This window comes from Thalassophryne amazonica, chromosome 10 (assembly GCF_902500255.1).
Source record: "Thalassophryne amazonica chromosome 10, fThaAma1.1, whole genome shotgun sequence".
Classification (NCBI taxonomy): Eukaryota; Metazoa; Chordata; class Actinopteri; order Batrachoidiformes; family Batrachoididae; genus Thalassophryne; species Thalassophryne amazonica.
Window position 1 is genome coordinate 27579476 of NC_047112.1, and position 23371 is coordinate 27602846.

The following is a 23371-nucleotide window of genomic DNA, read 5'->3' on the forward strand; positions in this document are numbered from 1 at the left end:
ATCACCATTAATCGGTCCCTGGTAACCAGACAAACTCTGAACAAAGGAAATATCTCAACGTTGCCAATTGTAAAACATAACATCAACTAAATGTGCCAAATGATAAATGCAATTATTCACAAACCTTTCTCATTTTAATTTCCTGCATTTTCAGTTAAAATCATTATAGAAACTTTGCATAATTTATTACCACGCTTGAAAAATGTCAGCTATCTATTTTATAAACACAACCCAATTTAGAAACCGTGGATCCCCACAGGCAACACACTAGTGAGTACTTTAACAGGATAAGCAGGTACACAATAGATCCAGTGCAGAGCTGCTTTGGGATTTGCCTCAAGTTTTACACCGGATGCGCCTTTTTGGCACAACTCCATTTCCTCATGGAGAAACACACACACCTGGTCTTCTCAAGTGGTCTCACAGTCACATACAGAATTGGACCTACTCTGCTTCTCTTCTGTCTGAGATGCACTGGGATCAGGTGTGCACACAGTGGGACATGCTAATTATTGGCATGGTACAGAATGTTTGATATATGGCCAGCTCAGTGCATAAAAGACAGTTATGGTCAGTTTAAAGTGGATGCTCTGCACAGTAAATAGTCCTTATTGAAAGTTAATAATTGCACCAGCACTGTGTGTCAGCATATGTTAGCAGTTGACATTTTGGTCATGTGGCACATTTCTCTATGCATGATCCAGCACAGACGGTGCATGAGTGCTGAGGAATCTTTATCAGGATCCGGCGAATAAATGATTATTTTAGAGATGTGGGGTTGGACTGGCTTTCTGCCTGGGTGGTTGCCATCAAGGACCTGAGGCGGTTCCTTGGTGTTGTGGATGCGGCAAAACGTGGCATCAGCACATGCTCCCAGAACTGAGTATATGTTGTACAGTAGTGTTCAGAATAATAGTAGTGCTATGTGACTAAAAAGATTAATCCAGGTTTTGAGTATATTTCTTATTGTTACATGGGAAACAAGTTACCAGTAGATTCTTACAAATCCAACAAGACCAAGCATTCATGATATGCACACTCTTAAGGCTATCAAACTGGGCTATTGGTACAAAATGTAGAAAAGGGGGTGTTCACAATAATAGTAGCATCTGCTGTTGATGCTACAAACTCAAAACTATTATGTTCAAACTGCTTTTTTAGCAATCCTGTGAATCACTAAACTAGTATTTAGTTGTATAACCACAGTTTTTCATGATTTCTTCACATCTGCGAGGCATTAATTTTGTTGGTTTGGAACCAAGATTTTGCTCATTTACTAGTGTGCTTGGGGTTATTGTCTTGTTGAAACACCCATTTCAAGGGCATGTCCTCTTCAGCACAAGGCAACATGATCTCTTCAAGTATTTTGACATATCCAAACTGATCCATGATAACTGGTATGCGATATATAGGCCCAACACCATAGTAGGAGAAACATGCCCATATCATGATGCTTGCACCACCATGCTTCACTGTCTTCACTGTGAACTGTGGCTTGAATTCAGAGTTTGGGGGTCATCTCACAAACTGTCTGCGGCCCTTGGACCCCCCCAAAAAACAGTTTTATTCTCATCAGTCCACAAAATATTCCTTCATTTCTCTTTAGGCCAGTTGATGTGTTCTTTGGCAAATTGTAACCTCTTCTGCACATCTTTTATTTAACAGAGGGACTTTGCGGGGGATTCTTGCAATAAATTAGCTTCACACAGGCGTCTTCTAACTGTCACAGCACTTACAGGTAACTCCAGACTGTCTTTGATCATCCTGGAGCTGATCAATGGGTGAGCCTTTGCCATTCTGGTTATTCTTCTATCCATTTTGATGGTTGTTTTCTGTTTTCTTCCATGCGTCTCTGGTTTTTTGTCCATTTTAAAGCATTGGAGATCATTGTAGATGAACAGCCTATAATTTTTTGCACCTGCGTATATGTTTTCCCCTCTCCAATCAACTTTTTAATCAAACTACGTTGTTCTTCTGAACAATGTCTTGAACGTCCCATTTTCCTCAGGCTTTCAAAGAGAAAAGCATGTTCAACAGGTGCTGGCTTCATCCTTAAATAGGGGACACCTGATTCACACCTGTTTGTTCCACAAAATTGACAAACTCACTGACTGAATGCCACACTACTATTATTGTGAACACCCCCTTTTCTACTTTTTTTTACTAATAGTCCAATTTCATAGCCTTAAGAGTGTGCATATCATGAATGCTTGTTTTTTTTGGATTTGTGAGAATCTACTGGTACCTTGTTTCCCATGTAACAATAAGAAATATACTCAAAACCTGGATTAATCTTTTTAGTCACATAACACTACTATTATTCTGAACACTACTGTAAATACAGTACTCATAAACTGCAAGAATTTTTAAGCTTTGGGAAAACTTTGATATCTACATACTTCCTTTTCAACCTCAATATCTAAAAATCAACGTAAGTCCACAAACTGAGAATGTGAAATTTTGTTATTTTACTTTTTCCAGTGAATGCCCAGGACAACGAAGATCACGTTCCTCTTCACTTCTGTGCACGTTTTGGCCACCACGAGATTGTCCGATTCCTTCTTCAGGGCAACTTCGACCTACAGCCTCATTCTGTCAACATCTATGGCGACACACCGTTACACTTGTAAATACTTCACATAGGCTTTGGTGGAGATGCAGGGATGCTCTTTTTTTTTTTTTTTGGAAGCTGGAATATTGAAAGCTGTGTTTCATCAGGGCCTGCTATAATGGCAAATTTGAGGCATTGAAGGAGCTCATCCGGCTTTCTGGCACCGAAAGTCTGTCAAAGGAGAACATATTCAGTGAGACGGCACTTCACAGGTATTGTCGACGTGAATGTGAAACATACACACACACAATATGACATCTTCACATATGTATGTGCATCTTGTGTCACAGTGCGTGCACCTATGGTAAAGACCTGGAGATGGTGAAGTTCTTGTTGAGTCAAAATGCTATGAGCATCAACCATCAGGGCAGAGACGGGCATACAGGTGCCTCTTTCCATCCGTCAGACTCATTCATCTCATCACAGACATAGAGTGCAGGAGAGGCATTGAATGTGATGATGAATGTGTGTGTGTGTGTGTGTGTGTGTGTGTGTGTGTGTGTGTGTGTGTGTGTGTGTGTGTGTGTGTGTGTGTGTGTGTGTGTGTGTGTGTGTGTGTGTGTGTGTGTGTGTGTGTGTGAAATCAGTGTTTAACATCCTGCGTTTAGCTCTTCACAGTGCCTGTTTCCACGGCCACATCCGCCTGGTACAGTTCTTGCTGGACAGCGGTGCAGATATGAACCTGGTTGCGTGCGACCCCAGCAGGTCGAGCGGGGAGAAGGATGAGCAGACCTGCCTGATGTGGGCTTACGAAAAAGGTCTGGTTGCACGCGGTCGTGCTCTGCTGTCAGTGAGGGGCAGGATCCAAACCCACTTTCAATTCTGCCCTTGTGTTTTCCACCACAGGTCATGATTCCATCGTTACTTTGCTAAAACACTACAAACGTCCCGATGACTCCCCTTGCAATGAGTATTCACAACCAGGAGGGGGTGAGTGTTCATCACGAGCACTTAAAGTTATGAGAAAACGATGCCTATGTCTTTGTATAACCCTGTAACTGCTGGCTCTCCTCCAGATGGGTCCTATGTTTCTGTCCCATCTCCTCTGGGGAAGATAAAAAGCATGACAAAAGGTACTGATTTCCCACAATTCACATCAGTGACAGCTGCCATGACAGCGCACGCACGCACGCACGCACGCACACACACACACACACACACACACACACACACACACACACACACACACACACACACACACACACACACACACACACACACACACACTGTGTGGCTAAGGGCCTAGTTGCTGCTCAGTCACCTTAACACTTGGCTGCTGTTCTTCCCTTTGAAATTTGAAATCCTCTGAGTTATAGATCCGTCTCCATCTGTGTGATAATATATTTGAGAAAGTGTCAGGTTAAATGTGATGGAAGCCCTAAATGGATGAACTTAAATATAATTACACTGTTGGCACTGAAACAGCAGCTGAAATGGAACCCTACTTTTTAGGTGTAGGTACGTAGAGCAGCACTGAAGGATTTTCCTCTTGAAGAAACACATAGGGCCCTATCTTCCACCCAGCACAAAGCAACACATTGCAGCCGGTTGTCAGGTTGTGTATAACAGAGGCGGTTCTCATTTTCATAGTCAACACACCTGTGGTCAGAAAGAAAAAAAAACATTCTGCAATATTGAGAAAGAATCATCACGCATTAAACTGGACGTGCCAAGTCTTAATACAACTCTCAGCCTCTACGCAGTCTTTGTGGTGTCCACGTTTTCTTGTTGGCTGTTTCTGCTTGCATGTGTTGTGGGTACTGATTCATGTGCTGGCTAGAAAACCTCTCATATCTGAGTTTGTTCCCTCAGTAGTGTTGGGAAAGTGTAGGAACACGGACCCACAACAGGGGGCGCAAATGAACGGACAATGGAGTAAGTCAAATAACAACGCTTTACTGTTGTGAATGTGCACAACGAATACAACCAATCACAGAAATGGACAACAGTCAATTCACAAAAGTGTCGTGTGGGCAGGCTCGAAGATAGGAGACGCCTCTCCAAGGTAAGACCGGTACCACACGGCTTCCTCCGCCACAGGACCCCGGGAATACTGGAGCCGCCAAGTCCCGAACTCCCAGGTGGCCACTGCCTCCGCGTGTCGGACCTGGTACTGCTGGCGAGGAAACAAAGTACAGTCAGATGGGGGCGCGTTTGCACCCAGGACTCCGAACAGCAGGAAAGTTACCTCCACCTCTCGTTGGAACAGTAATCCAAATACCTAGCTCAATCCAAAAAGATACACTCTGTTAGCGTCAATACGTTACCTCTCCGGTAAGAACGATATCTCGGCGATGAGGTGGAGATGCCGTCCTGCTGATATACCCCACTGATGATTGCCGTCAGCTGTCTCAGGTGATGGGTGACAGCTGTTACCGAGGCTGCTCCTGTGGGGCGGCGACGCCCTCTGGTGCCTGGAGCCCGCACTCCAGGCAGGGCGCCCTCTGGTGGTGGTGGGCCAGCAGTACCTCCTCTTCAGCGGCCCACACAACAAGTAGAAATGGGCCAGCATCTGGCTACACGTGTCTTAAGGGAAAAGATTTTTTTTTCATGTTACACCTAAAACCCTTAACTAATAGGTAACTAAATACAACCCCTTTCACACTGCACCCTAGTCTGCACTCAGATTTCATACTGTCCAAATAGCATTGTGCAGTTGGACACGCCTCTAATGTGGAGCTGGACACACCTCTTGCAATTCACATTACACGATGCATCATAGGTCATCAAGATAGGCTCCTGCTATTGGTGGAAGGGGCATCAATATTAGGGATAGACCGAATCAGCTCAGCCGATATTAGCTGAGTATCGGCCATGCCAATTATTGGCATTGACCGATAATCGGCCGGGCCGATTATCGGCCTATCCCTAATCAGTATTACTCATCACAAAAGGAGGTTTCAGCAAAAAGTGGTTTATTATGTCTGTGTAAGATCTTTAAAAGTGATGCACATGGTTTACCTTTCCTGGTTATATGCTCCAGTTTGCAACATGCAAATTTCTATAGTCTCTACTGGAACACTTTTACTGGAATTAAATCTTTGCTATGGCAATGGCCAAAAATAAGTTCATCCACTGCTCAGATTTTAGCTGAGGTTGCTCTCAGACTATTTCAACTGATAATAACAGGAAATACCTATTTTGACCTTTGCCACAAGTGAAGTCAACCCTTCCTATATCTTAGTAACCAATGAGGCTAGATCTTGGACAGTGATCTGACATTTATATTTTCCCAAATGAACATTCTTCATAAAAATGACTAGAAATGTCTGTCTTGACCTTTGATCTCAATGAAGTGACCCCTCACTGTATATCAGTGACAAATCAACATATACATTTCACCCTGATAAATTTTACACAATACAAATATTCTAGTTGAGCATTTTTAAACCTATGTTTTGACAATAATATGAAATTCTCGTGAGCACAAAGCCAACCCGCCAAAGGGAAACTGCATCAGCGGGTAAAATATGTGTTCAAGGTCAAACTAGATGTTGCCTATTATTAGTTTTTGAGATGCTTTGTTGATAGAAATACAAACACACACTCACAGATGAAAAATGCCTTCTGTTGACTGTCAGTGGGCTTAATTAGAGTGTAAAAATCTGTTTGGGGTGTTGTGCCGAGTTCTCATCTGGTTCAGCTGGAAACAAGGTACTGAATTAAGGAGACGGAAAGGTGATGCGCTTTACTTTTTATGTTCAGGATCTCAATACAAAAAACAAAACAGCTCTTCACCGATGTGACAAAAGCATCTAAAATGCCCTGTTTCTGTTTTTAGAAAAAGCAGAAGTGCTCCTGCTCAGAGCCAGCCTGCCGCCTCATTTCCACCTTCAGCTCTCCGAGTTGGAATTTCATGAAATTATTGGATCAGGTGACTCCTCTCATACAGTCACTACTGTGCTTTCAACTTCAGCCCAATCATACTCATGAAATCCGTATACACCTAGGCTCCTTTGGAAGAGTCTACAAAGGAAAATGCAGAAACAAAATCGTTGCCATAAAACGGTAACGGTGCATTTGGCACACAGCTAAAGATGCCATTTTCCGTCTATTATCAATAAACTGATGTCAGCTCTCCTTTGTAGCTACCGAGCCAACACGTACTGCTCCAAGTCGGATGTGGATATGTTCTGCAGAGAGGTTTCCATCCTTTGTTGCCTCAACCATCCGTGCATCATCCACTTTGTGGGAGCATGTCTGGATGACCCCAGTCAGTTTGCCATTGTTACGCAGTATGTCTCCGGAGGCTCGCTCTTCTCCCTGCTGCACGAGCAGAAAAGGTGAGGAAAAGTTCCGCACTCACAGTGTTTTACCTTCTGCACACTACGTACATAAACTGTCACTCAAAGGGACTACATCTCTAATAAAGTTGGACATTTGTAAAGTGCTCAGGGAGTGCACGGACCAGCTGACAGATGTCTTCACAGACATCTTCAACACCTCCCTGGACAGCGCCACCATCCCGACGTGTCTAAAAGAAACCACCATCATACCGGTGCCAAAAAAGTCTTCAGTGTCCTGCCTCAATGACTACCATTCCGTAGCACTCACACCCATTATTATGAAGTGCTTCGAGAGGCTTGTCAAGAGGCACATCAAGACCCTGCTGCCTCCTTCATTGGACCCCCTGCAGTTTGCGTATCGTCTCAACTGCTCGACGGACGATGCCATATCTACCACTCTGCACCTGGCACTTACTCACCTGGAAAATAAAGACACTTATGCCCGAATGCTGTTCATAGACTTCAGTTCAGCATTCAACACAATTATCCCTCAGAAACTGATTGGGAAGCTGACCGCACTGGGACTGAATATTTCCCTCTGTAACTGGATCCTGGACTTTCTGACTGGGAGACCCCAGTCTGTCCGGATCGGAAAAAAACACCTCCAGCACCACCACGCTGAGCACTGGGGCTCTCCAAGGCTGTGTGCTCAGTCCACTGCTGTTCACTCTACTGACTCACGACTGTGCAACAATGCACAGCTCGAACCACATCATAAAGTTTGCTGACGACACGACTGTGGTGGGCCTCATCAGTAAGAACGATGAGTCAGCATACAGAGAGGAAGTACAACAGTTAGTAGACTGGTGTAGAACCAACAACCTGTCTCTGAACGTAGATAAGACCAAAGAGATGGTTGTTGACTTCAGGAAGACCAAGCGTGATCACCCCCCACTCCATATCGATGGCTCTGCTGTGGAGATCGTCAAGAGCACCAAGTTCCTTGGAGTTCACCTGGCAGAGGATCTCACCTGGTCCCTCAACATTGGCACCATAACCAAAAAAGCCCATTAGCGCCTCTACTTCCTGCGGAGCCTGAAGAAGGCACATCTGCCATCCCCCATCCCCACTACATTCTACAGAGGAACCATTGAGAGCATCCTGAGCAGCTGTATTACTGCCTGGTTTGGGAACTGCACCGCATCGGATCACAAGTCCCTACAGCGGATTGTGAGAATGGCTGAGAAGATCATTGGTGTGTCTCTCTCCACCATCACGCACATTTACACCACACGCTGCATCTGCAAGGCAATCAGCATTGTGGATGACCACACACACACTCCTCACACACTCTCTTCACCCTCCTACCATCTGGAAAAAGGTACCGCAGCATCCGGGCCCTCACGTCCAGACTGTGTAACAGCTTCTTCCCACAAGCCATCAGACTCCTGAACTCTTCCCATAAGCCATCATACTCCTGAACAGCCAGACTCTGGTCTGATAATTGCACACATCTCATTGACTGATCGAACACACACACATACACACACACACACACACACCTCACCTACAAAGACAATAACAAAACTGAAAAGCTGCTGCTAAAAATAAGTCTGTTTAAAATTATAGTCCCTGCACCACCTCCTCCCCACTAATGTGGTCCTGTGTATTTATTGTATATTGTATATTATTAGCACCTTGGTCCTGGAGGAACGTTGTTTCATCTCACTATGTACTGTACGTGGTTGAAATGACAATAAAAAAACCACTTGACTTGATTTTAACATGGACCTCTATGGGAACCTGCTTCTTTCTGGAGCCAGCCTTAGGCAGCCATTCAAGGAGCTGTAACGTCTTCCTGTTGTGCTTACTGCTTGTTATAACAATAACTTTATTGGTCGTGAGATCTGTTTAGTTTGAATCTCACTTGCTGCCTTGATCTTTTTACCTTGTTTTGGAGCAGAACGGCTCACTTCTTGTATCTGTAACCGATATCTTACAAAGAGGCTCAACAGAAGAAAAGTCAGCAAGGGAATCAAATGCAAGCATTTCCACAAAAAGTGAAATATTCCTCATGTTGAGATCTAAAAAGGCTTCACATAGTGTAACCTAACAAAGAGCCAACATTTTGGTGATTTTATTGATGATTGTCCCACAACTCAACCCAAAATGGTGCTCATCAGTGAAATGGCCTGCTTCCAAAATAAACCTGCAGTCTGCTGGCGAAAATGTCATTGCACATCGTCACAAATACATGTTTATGCAGCGTGGCGGTGCATTTCTGCTCCTGTTATCCTCCTTGGAAATATCTCTTCACCGATGTCTTTATCTTAACCGGACAGTCATTGAAGTGTTCCGCTAACTCTGTGCCCAGGCGCTGCCTTTACAGACTGTCCCATTGATCTGTTTAAAGTGGCGCGTGATTGGCAGGAACCATTGATCTAGGGCTAAGTAGCTGCCGCTTTAATGATGTGTCAATGCACAGGCTTATCGACCTGCAGTCTAAGCTAATCATCGCCATTGACGTGGCCAAGGGCATGGAGTACCTGCACAACCTGACGCAACCCATCATCCACAGGGACCTCAACAGGTAGGAGCCACAGACAGTAATAGTATGTGTGGAGGGACGTATCAACAATCTGAAATTGTGTTGATGTAAGTACGATGTGTTCCTTCCAGTCACAACATTCTTCTGTATGAGGATGGACATGCTGTAGTGGCTGACTTTGGAGGTGAGGCAAAGAGACATACGACACAGATTATTTGCTTTTAAAACTTTATATACTTACTCCTTCAAAGGGTTTATCCATTGGCTGAGATTATTGTAAAACATCCTGGACGAGAGAACAACTAAATTAATAAAATGCTTCACTCTGCTGTGTCTGCAGAATCTCGATTTCTACAATCTGTTGAGGAGGATAACATGACCAAGCAGCCTGGGGTCAGTGCTTTCTTTAGTTTTTCACCAGTGGTGGGTTATACATTTTACACCTAGGCCTTCAGAGCTGTTCTCCCACAATTAACACACAAAGACACAAGAGAAAACGTTTTGCACAACAACCATATTTACTTATACGACCACCAATGAAGCAAAAATGCTATAGACACAAATAAAACAACCAGAATTCAACATATTCCAACCAAGCTGCTGGACATTTTTGCACTTGCTACATGGACACTAACAGACCCAGGCTACAGATGTCATTCACACCAGCAATGATAGCATGTAAAGACACGTAAAATCACTTAAACTCACCAAAGCTGCTCATTACTTGAAGACTTGCTTTATTCTTTATAAAGAATTCCGTGACACAGAACACAGGTTTCCCAGTAAATGCATTGCCAAATTTATGTCTTTGTCCTCCTTTAGTCATTGGGTGTTTAAAAACAGAGCTCAGTAAAAATTTGACAAAAACCCCAAGAAACACCACCTAAAATCTAAACCCCAAGAAAGAGAGTTTAAATGAATTAGAAGTTGAAGTTAAAGTTAAAGGCTTTATTACAATACATGTTAACCTTAATTGCTTCAGTCACCTGACTGCACCATACAGCTGAATAAACACTCAAAGGGACATTGAGCTCCTATCCGCAATATTTCAGTCCACCATCTTGTGAGACATCAACACCAAGATCCAAACGATGGGGTCACCACAGTGGATACAGCCAGATCCGTGCTGGTAATTGGCACAAGTTTTACGCCGGATGCCCATCCTGACGCAACTCCAGTTTCACCCGGAGAAACACACACAGCCGCTGGTGTTCCGAAGAGGTCTCCCATCCAAGTACTAACCAGATTGCTTAGCTTCTGAGATCGGACGGGATCAGACTGACACAGAGCCGACCGGCTGCAAAACTAAAAATCAAGAACAGTCAGATAAATTAAACCCACCATCTGATGCCTGTGTAAATTACAACAAAAATCCAAAGTACGGGTTCAATCAAGATGTTGCATTACATAGTTTTTATCCAAAGATGACCCAGAAAAAGCATGGCATAGTTCTTCATCTTTTGCATTCTGAGAAACGAATATCTCTCAAGAATGTGTGAAGTTTTGACTCACTTGGTGCAATGTTGACCAGTTGTGCAAAACTGCACATCTGAAATTTATTAAATAAAATACATTTTAAGTATACTGTTTTCTAAAGGTATTCTTTGAAATAGGAATAGTTTTTAATAAAATGTCACTCTTAGCATTAATCCAAACAGCCTTTAAGCAACAACAAGAACAAACATATAGGATTTTAGTGTTTACAATGTTTCACACCTTAAACTTTATTCATAAAATATTAGCAGACTTAAATTTAGTGAAAATAAATTAAGAGAAAGCTGCAAAGGCTGGCTGAAAAGTTGTGCCTCAGTGTGATTACTGGATACAATAACAAGCAAGATATTGAAGTCAGGTGTATCAGGTGCAGGTGGACGGGTTGATTTGTGCCGATCACCGTGCCAGACAGAAAGACATCACTATAGTGTTGAAAATACACTTGTAACACGATGTAACAAATATTTTGCAATGCAATATTTTGAGATTATCAAAAATGTAGCTTTGACTTGTAGCAGTGACACTAATACAAACCCAGGAGTTGTGTTAGTTTTACACACCGAATTGAATTCATACTGAGAGTTTTGTTATGCTTATGTGGGAGGACAAACCAGAGCTTCTTCTGGCACCTGCAAACAGTTATCACAACAATAAACTGCTTTCGTTGCAGATTTTGTCTCAGTGTGCTGACTCATGAGTGCACAGTAAGCTTTGCAAGATCTACACTCAGTGCTCAGCCACGCACTGGAACAGTTTCTTCTCCGTGACGCAGCGATGCCAAGCAGCACTTTGGGGTGTGCTTCCTTTGATTTGATTTATTCAGCAATAGCATTGTAAGTCCACTTGATTGCTCCCGTGTTTTCTTTCACTCGGGGTCTCCACAGCAGATCTGAGGTAGAGCTGCACATTGATTTGGCACAGATCATGCGCAGTGTCCTTCTCCTCCTCCTCTGCTCTATTCCTCCATCCTCCTGTGTTTTTTCTCTGATGGACAGATGGCATCACATTTCTACAGCATGGCATTTAACAGAAAGATTTTCCCAGTTTAAAGAAACACATGCGTGCTGTGGGTGTGCAGGATTTAAATGGTGTTTGCCCTGGAATGAAAGCATGTTGTCATATTTCCTCACTGATCGCGCGTTGTCTGCACAGTGAGCACATCAAACGAGTCCGGTGCACATCCTCAGAGAGAGAGAGAGAAAGTGCATCAGATAAAAAAAGATTAAAAACGACACAGCGCTCCCACAGAACTGTGCTGCTCAATAAAAAGAAATAAACAAGCAAAAAACATTTAATGCAAAAGTCCAGAAAGCTCTAAGAGGAGTCCTGATGTCCACTGGAACTGCGGCACCGGCTCGGCAGTTGCTCAGCCACTTCCAGAGGTGGCTGTTCCTCTCCAATCATCTCCTCTATTTGGCATGCTCCCCAGTAGCTTGTGAATGTGGCCCAGCCCTCTCAGTTTTCTCAAAAATCTCTTATGTTAGCAGTCCCAGCGAGTACATTCAGATGATCACATGACACCAGCTCTGGGAGCATACAGGGAGGACCATTGACGCCTCGCCAACTTTGAACAGTTCAAATCCAGGCACAACACTTGCAATGCCCTGCAAGTGAAATAAGGGAAGAGTGTCACCCTGCAAATGTTGCAGTAAATCAAGCTATTTCCCTCGCAACTGCTATTGGCGTGCTGTCACAGCCCCATGAGAGGTAGCACCCTTAGCGATTGATGTAAATGAAAACATATTCAATGACTTAGAAATATTAAAGTATCCATCCTCTGACTTGTCAAAAGAAAACTGGTTGTAAATGTGATGATTTTTATTAACAACAATTAATTTAACTTCTCACTTATTTACTCTGATAGTGGAGGGACTGTGTATAAAAGTAACTGTAATTCCTGAATGATTAATTAAATATTTTTATTAAACCCTTTCAATTAAATCTGAAAGTCAAGCACTTCATAAGTGTTTCAGCTTCATCATGGTTGTGTACAGAGGCATTATTACAAAAAAAAGCGTCACTGTCCAAATACTTATGGACCTGATTATATTGGATTTAAGGAGACAGGATATGTTATAATATTTTCATACATTTTATGAGAGACTATTTTGCCCTTTGGTAAACATTTGAACTCATTCACAAAACATATATTTCATACGTGTGTGTGTGTGTCTTCACAGAACCTGCGCTGGATGGCTCCTGAGGTATTTACCCAGTGTACCCGATATTCAGTGAAGGCAGACATGTTCAGCTATGCTCTCTGTCTGTGGGAGCTGCTTACTGGAGAAGTTCCTTTTGCTCATTTGAAACCAGGTAATTTTTCACAATCAGTGGACAAACATGCCAGAGCTCAAAATGAGGTACGAGCACCCTCTGCCAGTAGCATCCTCTGCATAAAAAAGTGATGCACGTGTTGACCTCACTTGAATTCTTGTAAATGGGAGGTCTGATTTGAACATATAAAATGCTCATATTTAGCAGACCTTTGAAAGCCTTGTGCACCCTCTCCTACCCTGAGATCTCAATATGCAGGCGTGCTTTGTATCCCGTAGGAATTATGAAACTGAATTCTGCTGATCAGATCGGTAAATGCAGTGGGCTGAGGAAGTGTTTCTAACATTTATACATTACGCACATGAAGAAACCTCTTCATTGCTTTTAAAAATAATTCAAGATGTTCTCCTGTCCTCAGCCGCTGCGGCAGCAGACATGGCCTACCATCATATTCGGCCTCCTGTCGGCTATTCCATCCCTAAACCCATCTCTGCACTTCTGATGAGAGGCTGGAATTCCAGTCCAGAGGTAAATGATGTTTTCACCTCTGCACGTTTATGTCAGGATGAACTATCAATGACAGTTATCACAGTAATAATAACTTATGTAGCGTAATGTTTTTAGTCCTTCTGCTATATCCTCAGCATCAGATTAGTTATTTTCACAAGAGGGAAGTCACCTTCCTGTTCGCACACTGAGATTGCCTGTCAGTTCTGCTAGGGATTGAACCCCCCACGCACCTCAATCATAATAGTGCATTGCAAAATTTAATGTAAATGGTGCCGTTGGTTCATGCACTTGTTTCAACAACAGAAGGTTCGTGGTTCAAGACCACCCACGCCCATTCTCCATGTAATGTGACGTTGCATCAGGAAGGGCATCTGATGTAAACCTTGTGCCAAATCAACAAGCAGCCATGCATTGGCTCTACCATGGCGGCACAGGTAAAGCCTAAAGGAACACACAAAGTCACTATGTCAGCTGGAGCGTGCGCAGTGTGGCTAAAGGCCAAATTAGCTCTTCCTGTTAAAAGGTTAATTGGGAATAGAATGGTACTAGTGCAATGTGTGTACATATTGACAATGTTTTACAGGCTTTAAATTTGTGGCGTGTGCTTTCATTCTTAGCAAATTTAGTGTGAAGTAGTTGTTGAATTACTAAAGGCGGAGCATATTAGCACACAGAGAGATCACTGTTTCTGGAAAAGACAGTCATCGACGTTTGTTATATGTTTGTGATGAGGACAGGGCTGTGAAATGAAAATTGTAAAATCCGAGGAAAATTTGCAGGGGGTCTGGGGGGCGCAGCTCCCCAGGAGCCGGTTTCTAGGGCCTTGTGGGGCCCCAGAAACCAAATTAAATTTTCATCTACTGATACATTTTCAACATCTCCTGGAAGAACAAATCTCAAAATTAGTGCATATTTAAATGATCCTAGATTCAACCTTTCATTTCAATGATCATGTTGAAATAACAGATTACGATGTGGAAGTAGGACCTGGAATGATTTTCCTTTTAATTGTAAACCAAATTATGTATTAACTCAGAACAATTAAACTACATGAAATTCATGAAGACTGAAAAGACTATTAAACCATGTCAAAAACTACAGCTAAAGATTGTAGAATATTTTAAAAATCAGGGTAAAATATCAATAACATACCTTATAGTAAAAAAGCCACACATTCTTGTGTAAATTCCTGTAAATCCACTCAAAGCCACAGTGTCTTTTTTCCCATGAAAAAAGTCTACATTAATAAAAACTAATTTACATTGTTGTGTAAATTCATGTAGCCTAAATTCATTCAAAGAAACAATGTCTTTTTTTAAATGAAAGAAAGTCTAGATTAATGAAAGAAAAAAGGCACATAATATTTTCTGAAATCTTGTTTGAACAGCACAATGTTTATTTTCCAGAGAGAGAAAAAAAAAATTCTTACCAGTTCACTTTTCCCGTTTATCTTCCCGTTTATCCCGTTTTTCAAACTGTCTTTCTCGCCATCTTCCCTCTGTCTGATGTCGCTCCGCGACACAGACATGCTGCAAAATTCTTCTTTTAAAAACTTGAAAGTTCTAAAAGTGTGCGATGTCCACATGCCACGTTTAGCTAAGCTTCGCACAGGAGCCACACAGTGTCACCGCAGCAGCGTAACAGCCAGGCTTTGAGTGGCATTTTTCCTCCGCGAATCTCCGCGGATCCAAGGAAACCGATTTGTATCTGTAACACACCGATCAGTGTCCGCAGACTTATAAAACTTGCATGATGTCGTAAAAAAGAACGCTTTGCGATAAGCATTTTAAAAACTCAGTAACGATCACGATTAAAGAGTACAACACTAACCCCCCACCCCGCCCATGATGAAATCCGCGGAATGGAGTTTTCACAGCCCTGCCAGTCCCGCTTTACGACAACTGCCGTAACAGCTACGCTTTGAGTGGCATTTTTCCAACGCAAATCTCCGCGGATCCGAGGACACAGATCTGTAACTTATAACATAAAACTTGCATGATGTCACAAAAAAGAAACACGTTGCGATAGGCATTTTAAAAAATCAGTGATGATGACAGTTACAGAGTACGACACTAACACCCCCCCCCCCCCCGATGAAATCCGCGGAATTCCTCAAATCCGGAGTTTTCACAGCCCTGTGAGGATTGAAACCACCTGTTATATCATTGTTTTTCAATGAATTTCAGTGGTCGCCAACTGAACAGTCCCCACTAAAAATTGGTTCCCCTGCCTTCACTTCGCATGCGTCATTTCGGAGCATCAGCAGCATTTCACTGATTACTGCCTTGTTTCTGCTTAAGACTGACTTTAGAATGATTTAAGAGGTGTTACTTTGTCATCTAATGGTTAATAATCACATTATTCTCTTTGATCTCTCTCATCAGACTCAGACGAGCTGCTGTGGCGCTCTGATCGGTCCACTGTCTTTTATTATGAAATAATGCTGAATTTATGTGTAAATGTTTGTTGTACAAAAGTTTCAGATATCTGTCGCTGAGACAGATGATGGCTGGAGTGCAGTTTTAGGCAGAAACAAGGCGATAATCAGTGAATCCCTGCTGACGCTATGAAATGACGCATGCGCAGTGAAGGTGCAGTGAAGGCAGGGGGACCATTCAGTTGGCGACACCAGTGATATGTTATAGAAGCTTATTGTGAATTGATAATTGTTAATTGATTTTATTGTTTATTGCTGATTATGTAAATACCACCTGTGATATCGCTGGATACAGGAAACATGAACACCCGTGTTTGTTTACGCAGATCGTAGCAACTGCTTCAGCAAGATTTTATAACGAACGTCTTACTCAGTCAAATACATTAAAAATATACGAGGTCTATTACATAATAAACCGACCCTTTTATTTTTTTTTTAACTATATGGATTTGAATGACGTGCGATTACACCAATCATGCTTGAACCCTCATGCACATGCGTGAGTTTTTTCACGCGTCGGTGACGTCATTTCCCTGTGGGCAGGCCTTGAGTGACGTGGTCCTGCCCTCTTGGCTGAATTCCTTTGTTTCACACGCTGCTCGAGATGGCGCGCGTTGCTTTATCAACATTTTTTCTGGACCTGTGAGGTATATCCGAGTGGACACTATTCGAGAAATTAAGATGGATTTCGGTGAAAAGTTTAACGGCTGATGAGAGATTATGGGGTGTTTCTGTCGCTGTAAGGACTTCCCACAGAGCAGGACGTCGTGCAGCACTTCCAGGCGCCGTCGTCGGCCTGTTTCGAGCTGAAAACATACTAATTTAAGGCTTAATTCACCCAGGACGTCGTGAGAGAACAGAGAAGAGTCAGAAGAGGCCGGCATGAGGACTTTATGCGGACATTCCACTGTTTAAGGACATTTTTTAATGAAAGACATGCGTGCAAATTTGCCGAGTCGTTTCCATGACGACTCGGCGAATCTGTGTGCGCCGCGACAGGAAAAACACCTCCGTGTTGAAAACCATTTGTAAAATTCAGGCGGCTTTTGATGGCTTTCAACAAGTGAGTAACTGAGAAATTGTTTAACAGCTTGGACATGTTCCAACTTGCCCGTTAAGGTTTCCAACGGAGGTGTTTTCCTGTCGCGACCCCCCGCGGTCGGGTCCGGCCCGACATGCGACTCTGCCCGCACGTTCTTTCATTACAAAATGTCCGTTAACAATGGAATGTCCGAATAAACTCCTCATGCCGACTTCTTCTGAAAGTTCTCTTTTCTCTGACGACTTACTGGGTGAACAGAGCCTGAAATGTGGAAGTTTTCAACTTGAAACGGTGAGACGCTGCCGCCTCGAAGCGCAGATCGCCGTCAGGCGCTGTGGGCCGTCCTTAAAGCGACACTACCAGACCAAAATCTCTCATCAGCCGTTAAAATTTTTACCGAAAACCAGCTGAATTTATCAAATGGTGTCCACTCAGTTGTGCCTTACAGTTTTGAAAAAAATTAGATCAAACAAAGCAGCAGTCTCTGAGCCATTCCTAAACAATGAAAAAATCGACGAGAGGGTGGGTGACTCCTCACTCAAAGACTGCCCACAGGCGAATGACGTAACCGACAGGCGTGAAAAAACTCTCGCATGTCCACGAGGGTTCAACATGTCTGATGTAATCACACATGATTCAAATCCATATGGTTTTTGAAAAAAATAATAAGGTCAGATACTTTTCTAATAGACCTCGTATTGTTTAAGTTTAGTAGTTTACAGGCACACTCTGTCCTTCTCCCCCGTTGACGTTTCTTTGTTAATCTTCATGGGCTCTGATGTCATTTCCCTGTTGTTGGTCCTAAGTAGTGATTCATAATCTGTCTGGTTTTGTTAGACAACTTGTTCTGAGTCCAGCAAGATTGCCATGTTCATTTCGCAAATCAACTCCTCTTTTCCTCATTTCTTTTCCTCGTTTCTTCAAAAATGCTTTTAAATTTACCAATGTCCATCGCCAAAAATCATCCAGATTCATCCCTCTATCATCCATTTACATGAATTTCATCTGTCCAGTCCAAAATTGTGTCCTAATCAACTTTTCAATTGCATTTTGCATTGACTTTTTCTACATCACTGTGAAAACAAATGACCAAAACACACTTCGTCTGTTACTAAAGTAGATAGATTAGATTAGACAGAACTTTATTTATCCCTTGATAAGACTGTGTACTAAAAGTAGGCTTTACATGTTTTCTATGTCAGCGGGTCAAAGAGCTTTTTCTTATCATACACCCGCTCTGTGGAACGGTCTTCCTGTGACCGTGAGGCAGTCAGAGTCCGTGGACATTTTTAAGTCAAGACTTAAAGCCTATTTTTATTCTCTTTCTTATGAATAGTTTTTATTTATTTTTTTATCTGTTTTATTCTTTTACTTCTGTTTTTAATTATGTATTTGATTATTTATTTTATTTTTTTTTATGTTGAACTGTTCTGTGTGAGGCGCCTTGAGATAGCTTTTGTTGTGATTTGGCACTTTATAAGAAGATTAAATTGAAATTGAATTGAAACTGAACAACATTTTATTGAGTCTTAAAGTAAATAAATATGAAATTGGTCACTGGATCCTTAAACTTTGGACATAATAAACTCTACATGGTGGATCCTTGATCTCTGGACATAAATAGAAATAAACAAAATCTGTAGTTGTTGTCAAGAGCATTTCCTTTCAGACATTATTGGCATGAATATCTTTCCATACCTCGGAGCTGAGGAAAAAAAAGTTTTAGTCGATTATAATTTCTTGTCTGTAAACGGTGTTATTTTATTCAAAGCGGCAATTCGTTTTGAAGTTATTAATTCCGCCCGGACTCTGTCTCGGCAGAGCCGCACAGCGTTTGGAGCTATGCCAATGGAACAGAGGACTATCGAATCATTTCTTAACGATACTCGAAAAGAACCGGTTCTCGATGCCCAACCCTATGGGCAACTGACTTGTAATCTTTCAGTGGACAGTAGCGCCAGACCATGCCAAAGATGCTAAGGTAAGCAGCTAACTGCATATCAGGTCTTAAAAAGTTTATTTAATGAGGTAAACATGCACATGTTTATGCCTGCTGGGAAACTGCAGGTGAAACCAGACATTTTTAGTGCTGGCGTCACCTGCTCAGTGGTAGGATGAGGCGGTTTTCTCTGAGTGTTTCTTATTGCCCCATACAACACCATTAATTAGCCCATTAGGCCATGGTGGTGTTTGTGTTCCAAATCAATAATGCATTGATTACATTAATTTTTGTCCCCAGTGAAAAGATGACCCCAAAACATCTAAAAATAGAACATAGGCTGAAAAATGTCACACTTCGCCTTTAAAGACTAATAAAATGCAATTAAGTGTTTTTAAGCAGTAATTATTTGAACACAGTGATGGATGTTTATACCTGATGAGGATAGGAACTCCCTTTGGCATTTCCCAGGGTCACCACAGCAGATCTGAGGTGGATCTGCATGTTGATTTGGCACAAGTCGGACGCCTTTCCTGGCACAACTCCATACTGGAGAATGGGCAGGGGTGGGGTTTGAACCGGGAACTTTCCGCACTCAAAACAAGCACACATACCTGCTTGGCCACGACCCCTGTTTGTGCCTGACAATTAACCAATAAGATTATCTGACAAATGTCAAAGGCACCATTAGAGGGAAAACTTTAAATGATTTTCGTGTGACATTTTTGCATGTTTGTGTGAAAGCCATGTGCAGACAGCTGCTGTCTGTGGCTGTGATGTATAATTGATCAGCTTGGGAGTTTGTTCTTTTGCAGTGCCACAGGAGATCTAAGGGCTGCTTTTGAAGCAGAGCTCACCTTTGCTTCATGCACCAGTGAACCAAAGTGCACAACATAAGAGACAATGTCAGGGAGAACACAGCTGCACATGTGCTCTTGTTCTTTTAAAGTTTGGATGTAAAAACAATTCTAAAATCGGTTTTCTACTTCAGGACCGGCCTGAGTTCTCTGAAGTTGTTTCCAGCCTGGAGGAATGCTTGTGTAATGTTGAGGTATTGTATTAATGTTTAGCGTTTTGATTATGACAATTCATGTAAAATGCATACATTTTGATACATATTTCTTTTTGGATGAACGTGTGTGTGTGTGTGTGTGTGTGTGTGTGTGTGTGTGTGTGTGTGTGTGTGTGTGTGTGTGTGTGTGTGTGTGTGTGTGTCTCAGCTGATGTCTCCAGCCTCCAGTAACAGCAGTGGCTCCCTGTCACCCTCCTCCTCCTCTGACTGTCTGCTCGGACGAGCAGGACCCGGCCGAAGCCACGTGGCGGCCCTGCGTTCCCGTTTCGAACTTGAGTACGCACTCAACACTCGTGCCTACGCTGTCTGGAGCCAGAGGTAAAGCAGCTGGAAAACCTGAAATAAATTTTCTGCTCAGCAGTCCACGATTAACACCCAGTAATTCAGCTATTGATCATATGCAGCACTGCTTAAAGAGTTCGTATTACACACCTTTTCAGGAAGATAATGTAAGTCATCCGGGGTCTCATTTATAAAAACTGTTTGAACAAAAGCCATGCGCACACCTCACTCACTCATCTTAAACTGTTTACTCCAATTAAGGGTCACGGGGGGCTGGAGCCTATCCCAGCAGTCAAAGGGTGTGAGGCGTGGTTCACCCTGGACAAGATGCCAATTTTTCGCAGGGCCACATATAGATGGACAAACACATTCGCACACACTCATGCACACCCACTCACAATTAAAATTTTCCAGTTCACCTAACCTGCATGTCTTTGGATGTGGGAGGAAACTGGAGCACCCTGTGAAACCCACGCAAACACAGAAAAAGCATGCAAACTCAACACAGAAAGGCCACAGGTGGGACTCGATCCCATGACCTTCTTATTGTGAGGCAACAGTGCTAACCACTAAGCCACCGTGCTGCCCATGAAGAAAATGCTTTTATTTGAAAATAATGCTTATAAAAGCATATTTTATTGGCAACTCAGTATTTCTTTTTTCAACCAGATACTGACACACTGCTGCTTCTACAACCATGAAGAGCTTTCCTGTCTCTTATAAGTTGGTCATCTTGACCTTGATGTCTTCCAAGACACTGTATTTTTTGGCTGCTTGAGAGTTGTTTGATAACTATTCTGCATTTATCAACATGAGCGGAAAGTTTGCACCATGACTTATCAGTTGGTGTTAACTACCCAACTTTGGATTCACACTCTTTCAGGATGGTCACTGTGTCTATCCATCATGCAGCACTGTAAGCTACTTACAGGGGTGGTTGTCTTCACTCATGGCAGGCTCACTCATTTTGCAGACATTAGGTCCCACCTACTGTTGCAGCTGCACATGACATGAAAAGCCTAGACCCTGAAAATAGTAAGATGACCACTTAAAGTAGTAGATGTGGAAGGTTTGTTTCATTCATGATGACCCCTCTCCTGACAACTCATGACGGCAGTGACAACTGGAATTACACCACTGTAGGGGGCATTGAATCACTTCTTTCAGCACCTTGAGTTGAATTTGCATCTGTCACTTGTGCTTTTTTATTATGTATAATTCAACAATCACCCAGGAGCTTAATCAAATACCAGTGTGCTGGAATGTGAGCTTGGATAGGCTCCAGCCCCTCATGACCATACACAGTGTAAGTTAGTATAAAAAAATAAAGAGCTTTAGAGTTTTTGACTCATGTCTTTCTGCTAAGACATCAAATTTGTTCTTGATCCATTCAATTTATCAGAGCGGAGTTGCCTGAAATATTGTTTTAGCAGCAGCATATTATTGAGTTGCTTAGATACTGAACAAGAAACAAAAGGACACCAAATAAAACATGTATGGCATCCGGAACGAAGAGGAAGGCCTCTGCCCTGTGTATGTGAACAGAATCTGGCAACATTCACTATGAACCTGTAACAGTAGGTGGAATCATTATATTGTAGTATTGGCAAGTACTATGTAGAGTTTTATAATAAGAGGTAGAGTGAGCTTTTCTAGATGATTGTACTCAGAAAAGGCATATAGAAAAGCTGTTTTCTGTGTATGTGGTCCATTTCATTAAACATAAAAAAGAACAAGCAAGAACAAGATCCTACAATATTGGTCAAGTTAATTGCGGAGCTCTGAGCATCATCTCGGTATGGCTTGTGTGTGTCCCAGAGAGATCAGCATTCTACACAACAGAGATCAGCGTAAGTCAGTAAAGGTCAATTGATCACTTTAGTCCATGGGCCAGGACCCCAAATTTCACATATCAGTACCACCTGAGGTGGCTAATTCTCATTGGTATTTTTGACATGCCATATGACTCTACTTTATGTTTTGATATGATAGCAAATCGCAGATTGGTAGCTTAATGGTGGTAATCACTACGTAAATGGGCGTACCCCGCAAAAAGACTATGCGAATACACAATTTATCTGAATCATTTAGAATGCAAAACCTATTTTTAATGAACACCAAAAGGATCACATAAACATTTAAGGAACTGTAGTGACATAAAACTCTATTTGTATATGAACTGTAGTCTATGTTTAAGTAAAAATAAATATGTGGAGTGTCTGGAATATTACCAGCAAGTTATTCATCATCCATATCGTCATCAGAGTCTGATATCTCAACTTGTGTTTCTTCTTCACTGACTTGTTGCAACTCTGTAGCTTGCACGTCAGTGCACTTAAAGCCATTGTTGAGGCAGGTACACTGAGGTAATTTGCAGGGCCGCACACATTTGCATGCAAGCAGCTGCAGCACAACATTTGGTGCAGGTGAGCCACGCATCCACTGGATAGCCACCTTCCATTCTCATCTGTTGACCAACCACAGTTTTTTGGGTTTGGGACAAAAGGCTCACTCTGCAGACATCTCCTACAGATGGCAGCTCTCCCCGTTTCACACAGAACAATTGGTACCGAAGCTTGTTCACTTCAGTCGTTTGAGTGGAAGCCATATACATGTGGCAGGTGATCTCCTGCAGCTTTTGGAAGAGTTCCGTAGATAACTCCCAAGAACGGCCAAGTTCACTGAAGCCTTCTTGGATGTGCTTGTCAGATTTCATCTGTTTGAGGGCTGTCATCTTTCCACATCCAGCAAATGCACTGACCGTGCCACATCCCGTGAAGGCATGCATGCCAATCAAAGCGTCACACACACCACCTCCCAGTGCATGTCTTAGACTGGTTATGTCAAGGTAACGGGTTCGGCTCTTTGTACCACTCTTCTGGTACATGGCACAGGGGATACTGCTGCTGACCCCTAGGACCAAAACTAAGACATCT

At 42.5% G+C, this 23371-nt stretch overlaps 1 protein-coding gene across 1 annotated transcript in view; it reads left to right on the top strand.

The window, feature by feature from the left end:
• The window catches only part of tnni3k (TNNI3 interacting kinase), a 52888-nt gene that overhangs the window by 23745 nt on the left and 5772 nt on the right, over window positions 1-23371 (top strand). The window contains exons 8-23 of the mRNA XM_034180803.1: window positions 2482-2626; window positions 2719-2823; window positions 2902-2996; window positions 3220-3369; window positions 3458-3541; window positions 3628-3684; window positions 6393-6485; window positions 6562-6619; window positions 6700-6894; window positions 9323-9427; window positions 9517-9569; window positions 9726-9778; window positions 13060-13192; window positions 13572-13681; window positions 20073-20132; window positions 20302-20471. Of these exons, the coding sequence (XP_034036694.1) occupies window positions 2482-2626; window positions 2719-2823; window positions 2902-2996; window positions 3220-3369; window positions 3458-3541; window positions 3628-3684; window positions 6393-6485; window positions 6562-6619; window positions 6700-6894; window positions 9323-9427; window positions 9517-9569; window positions 9726-9778; window positions 13060-13192; window positions 13572-13681; window positions 20073-20132; window positions 20302-20471 (1666 nt within the window). The remainder of the gene's footprint in view (window positions 1-2481; window positions 2627-2718; window positions 2824-2901; window positions 2997-3219; window positions 3370-3457; window positions 3542-3627; window positions 3685-6392; window positions 6486-6561; window positions 6620-6699; window positions 6895-9322; window positions 9428-9516; window positions 9570-9725; window positions 9779-13059; window positions 13193-13571; window positions 13682-20072; window positions 20133-20301; window positions 20472-23371) is intronic.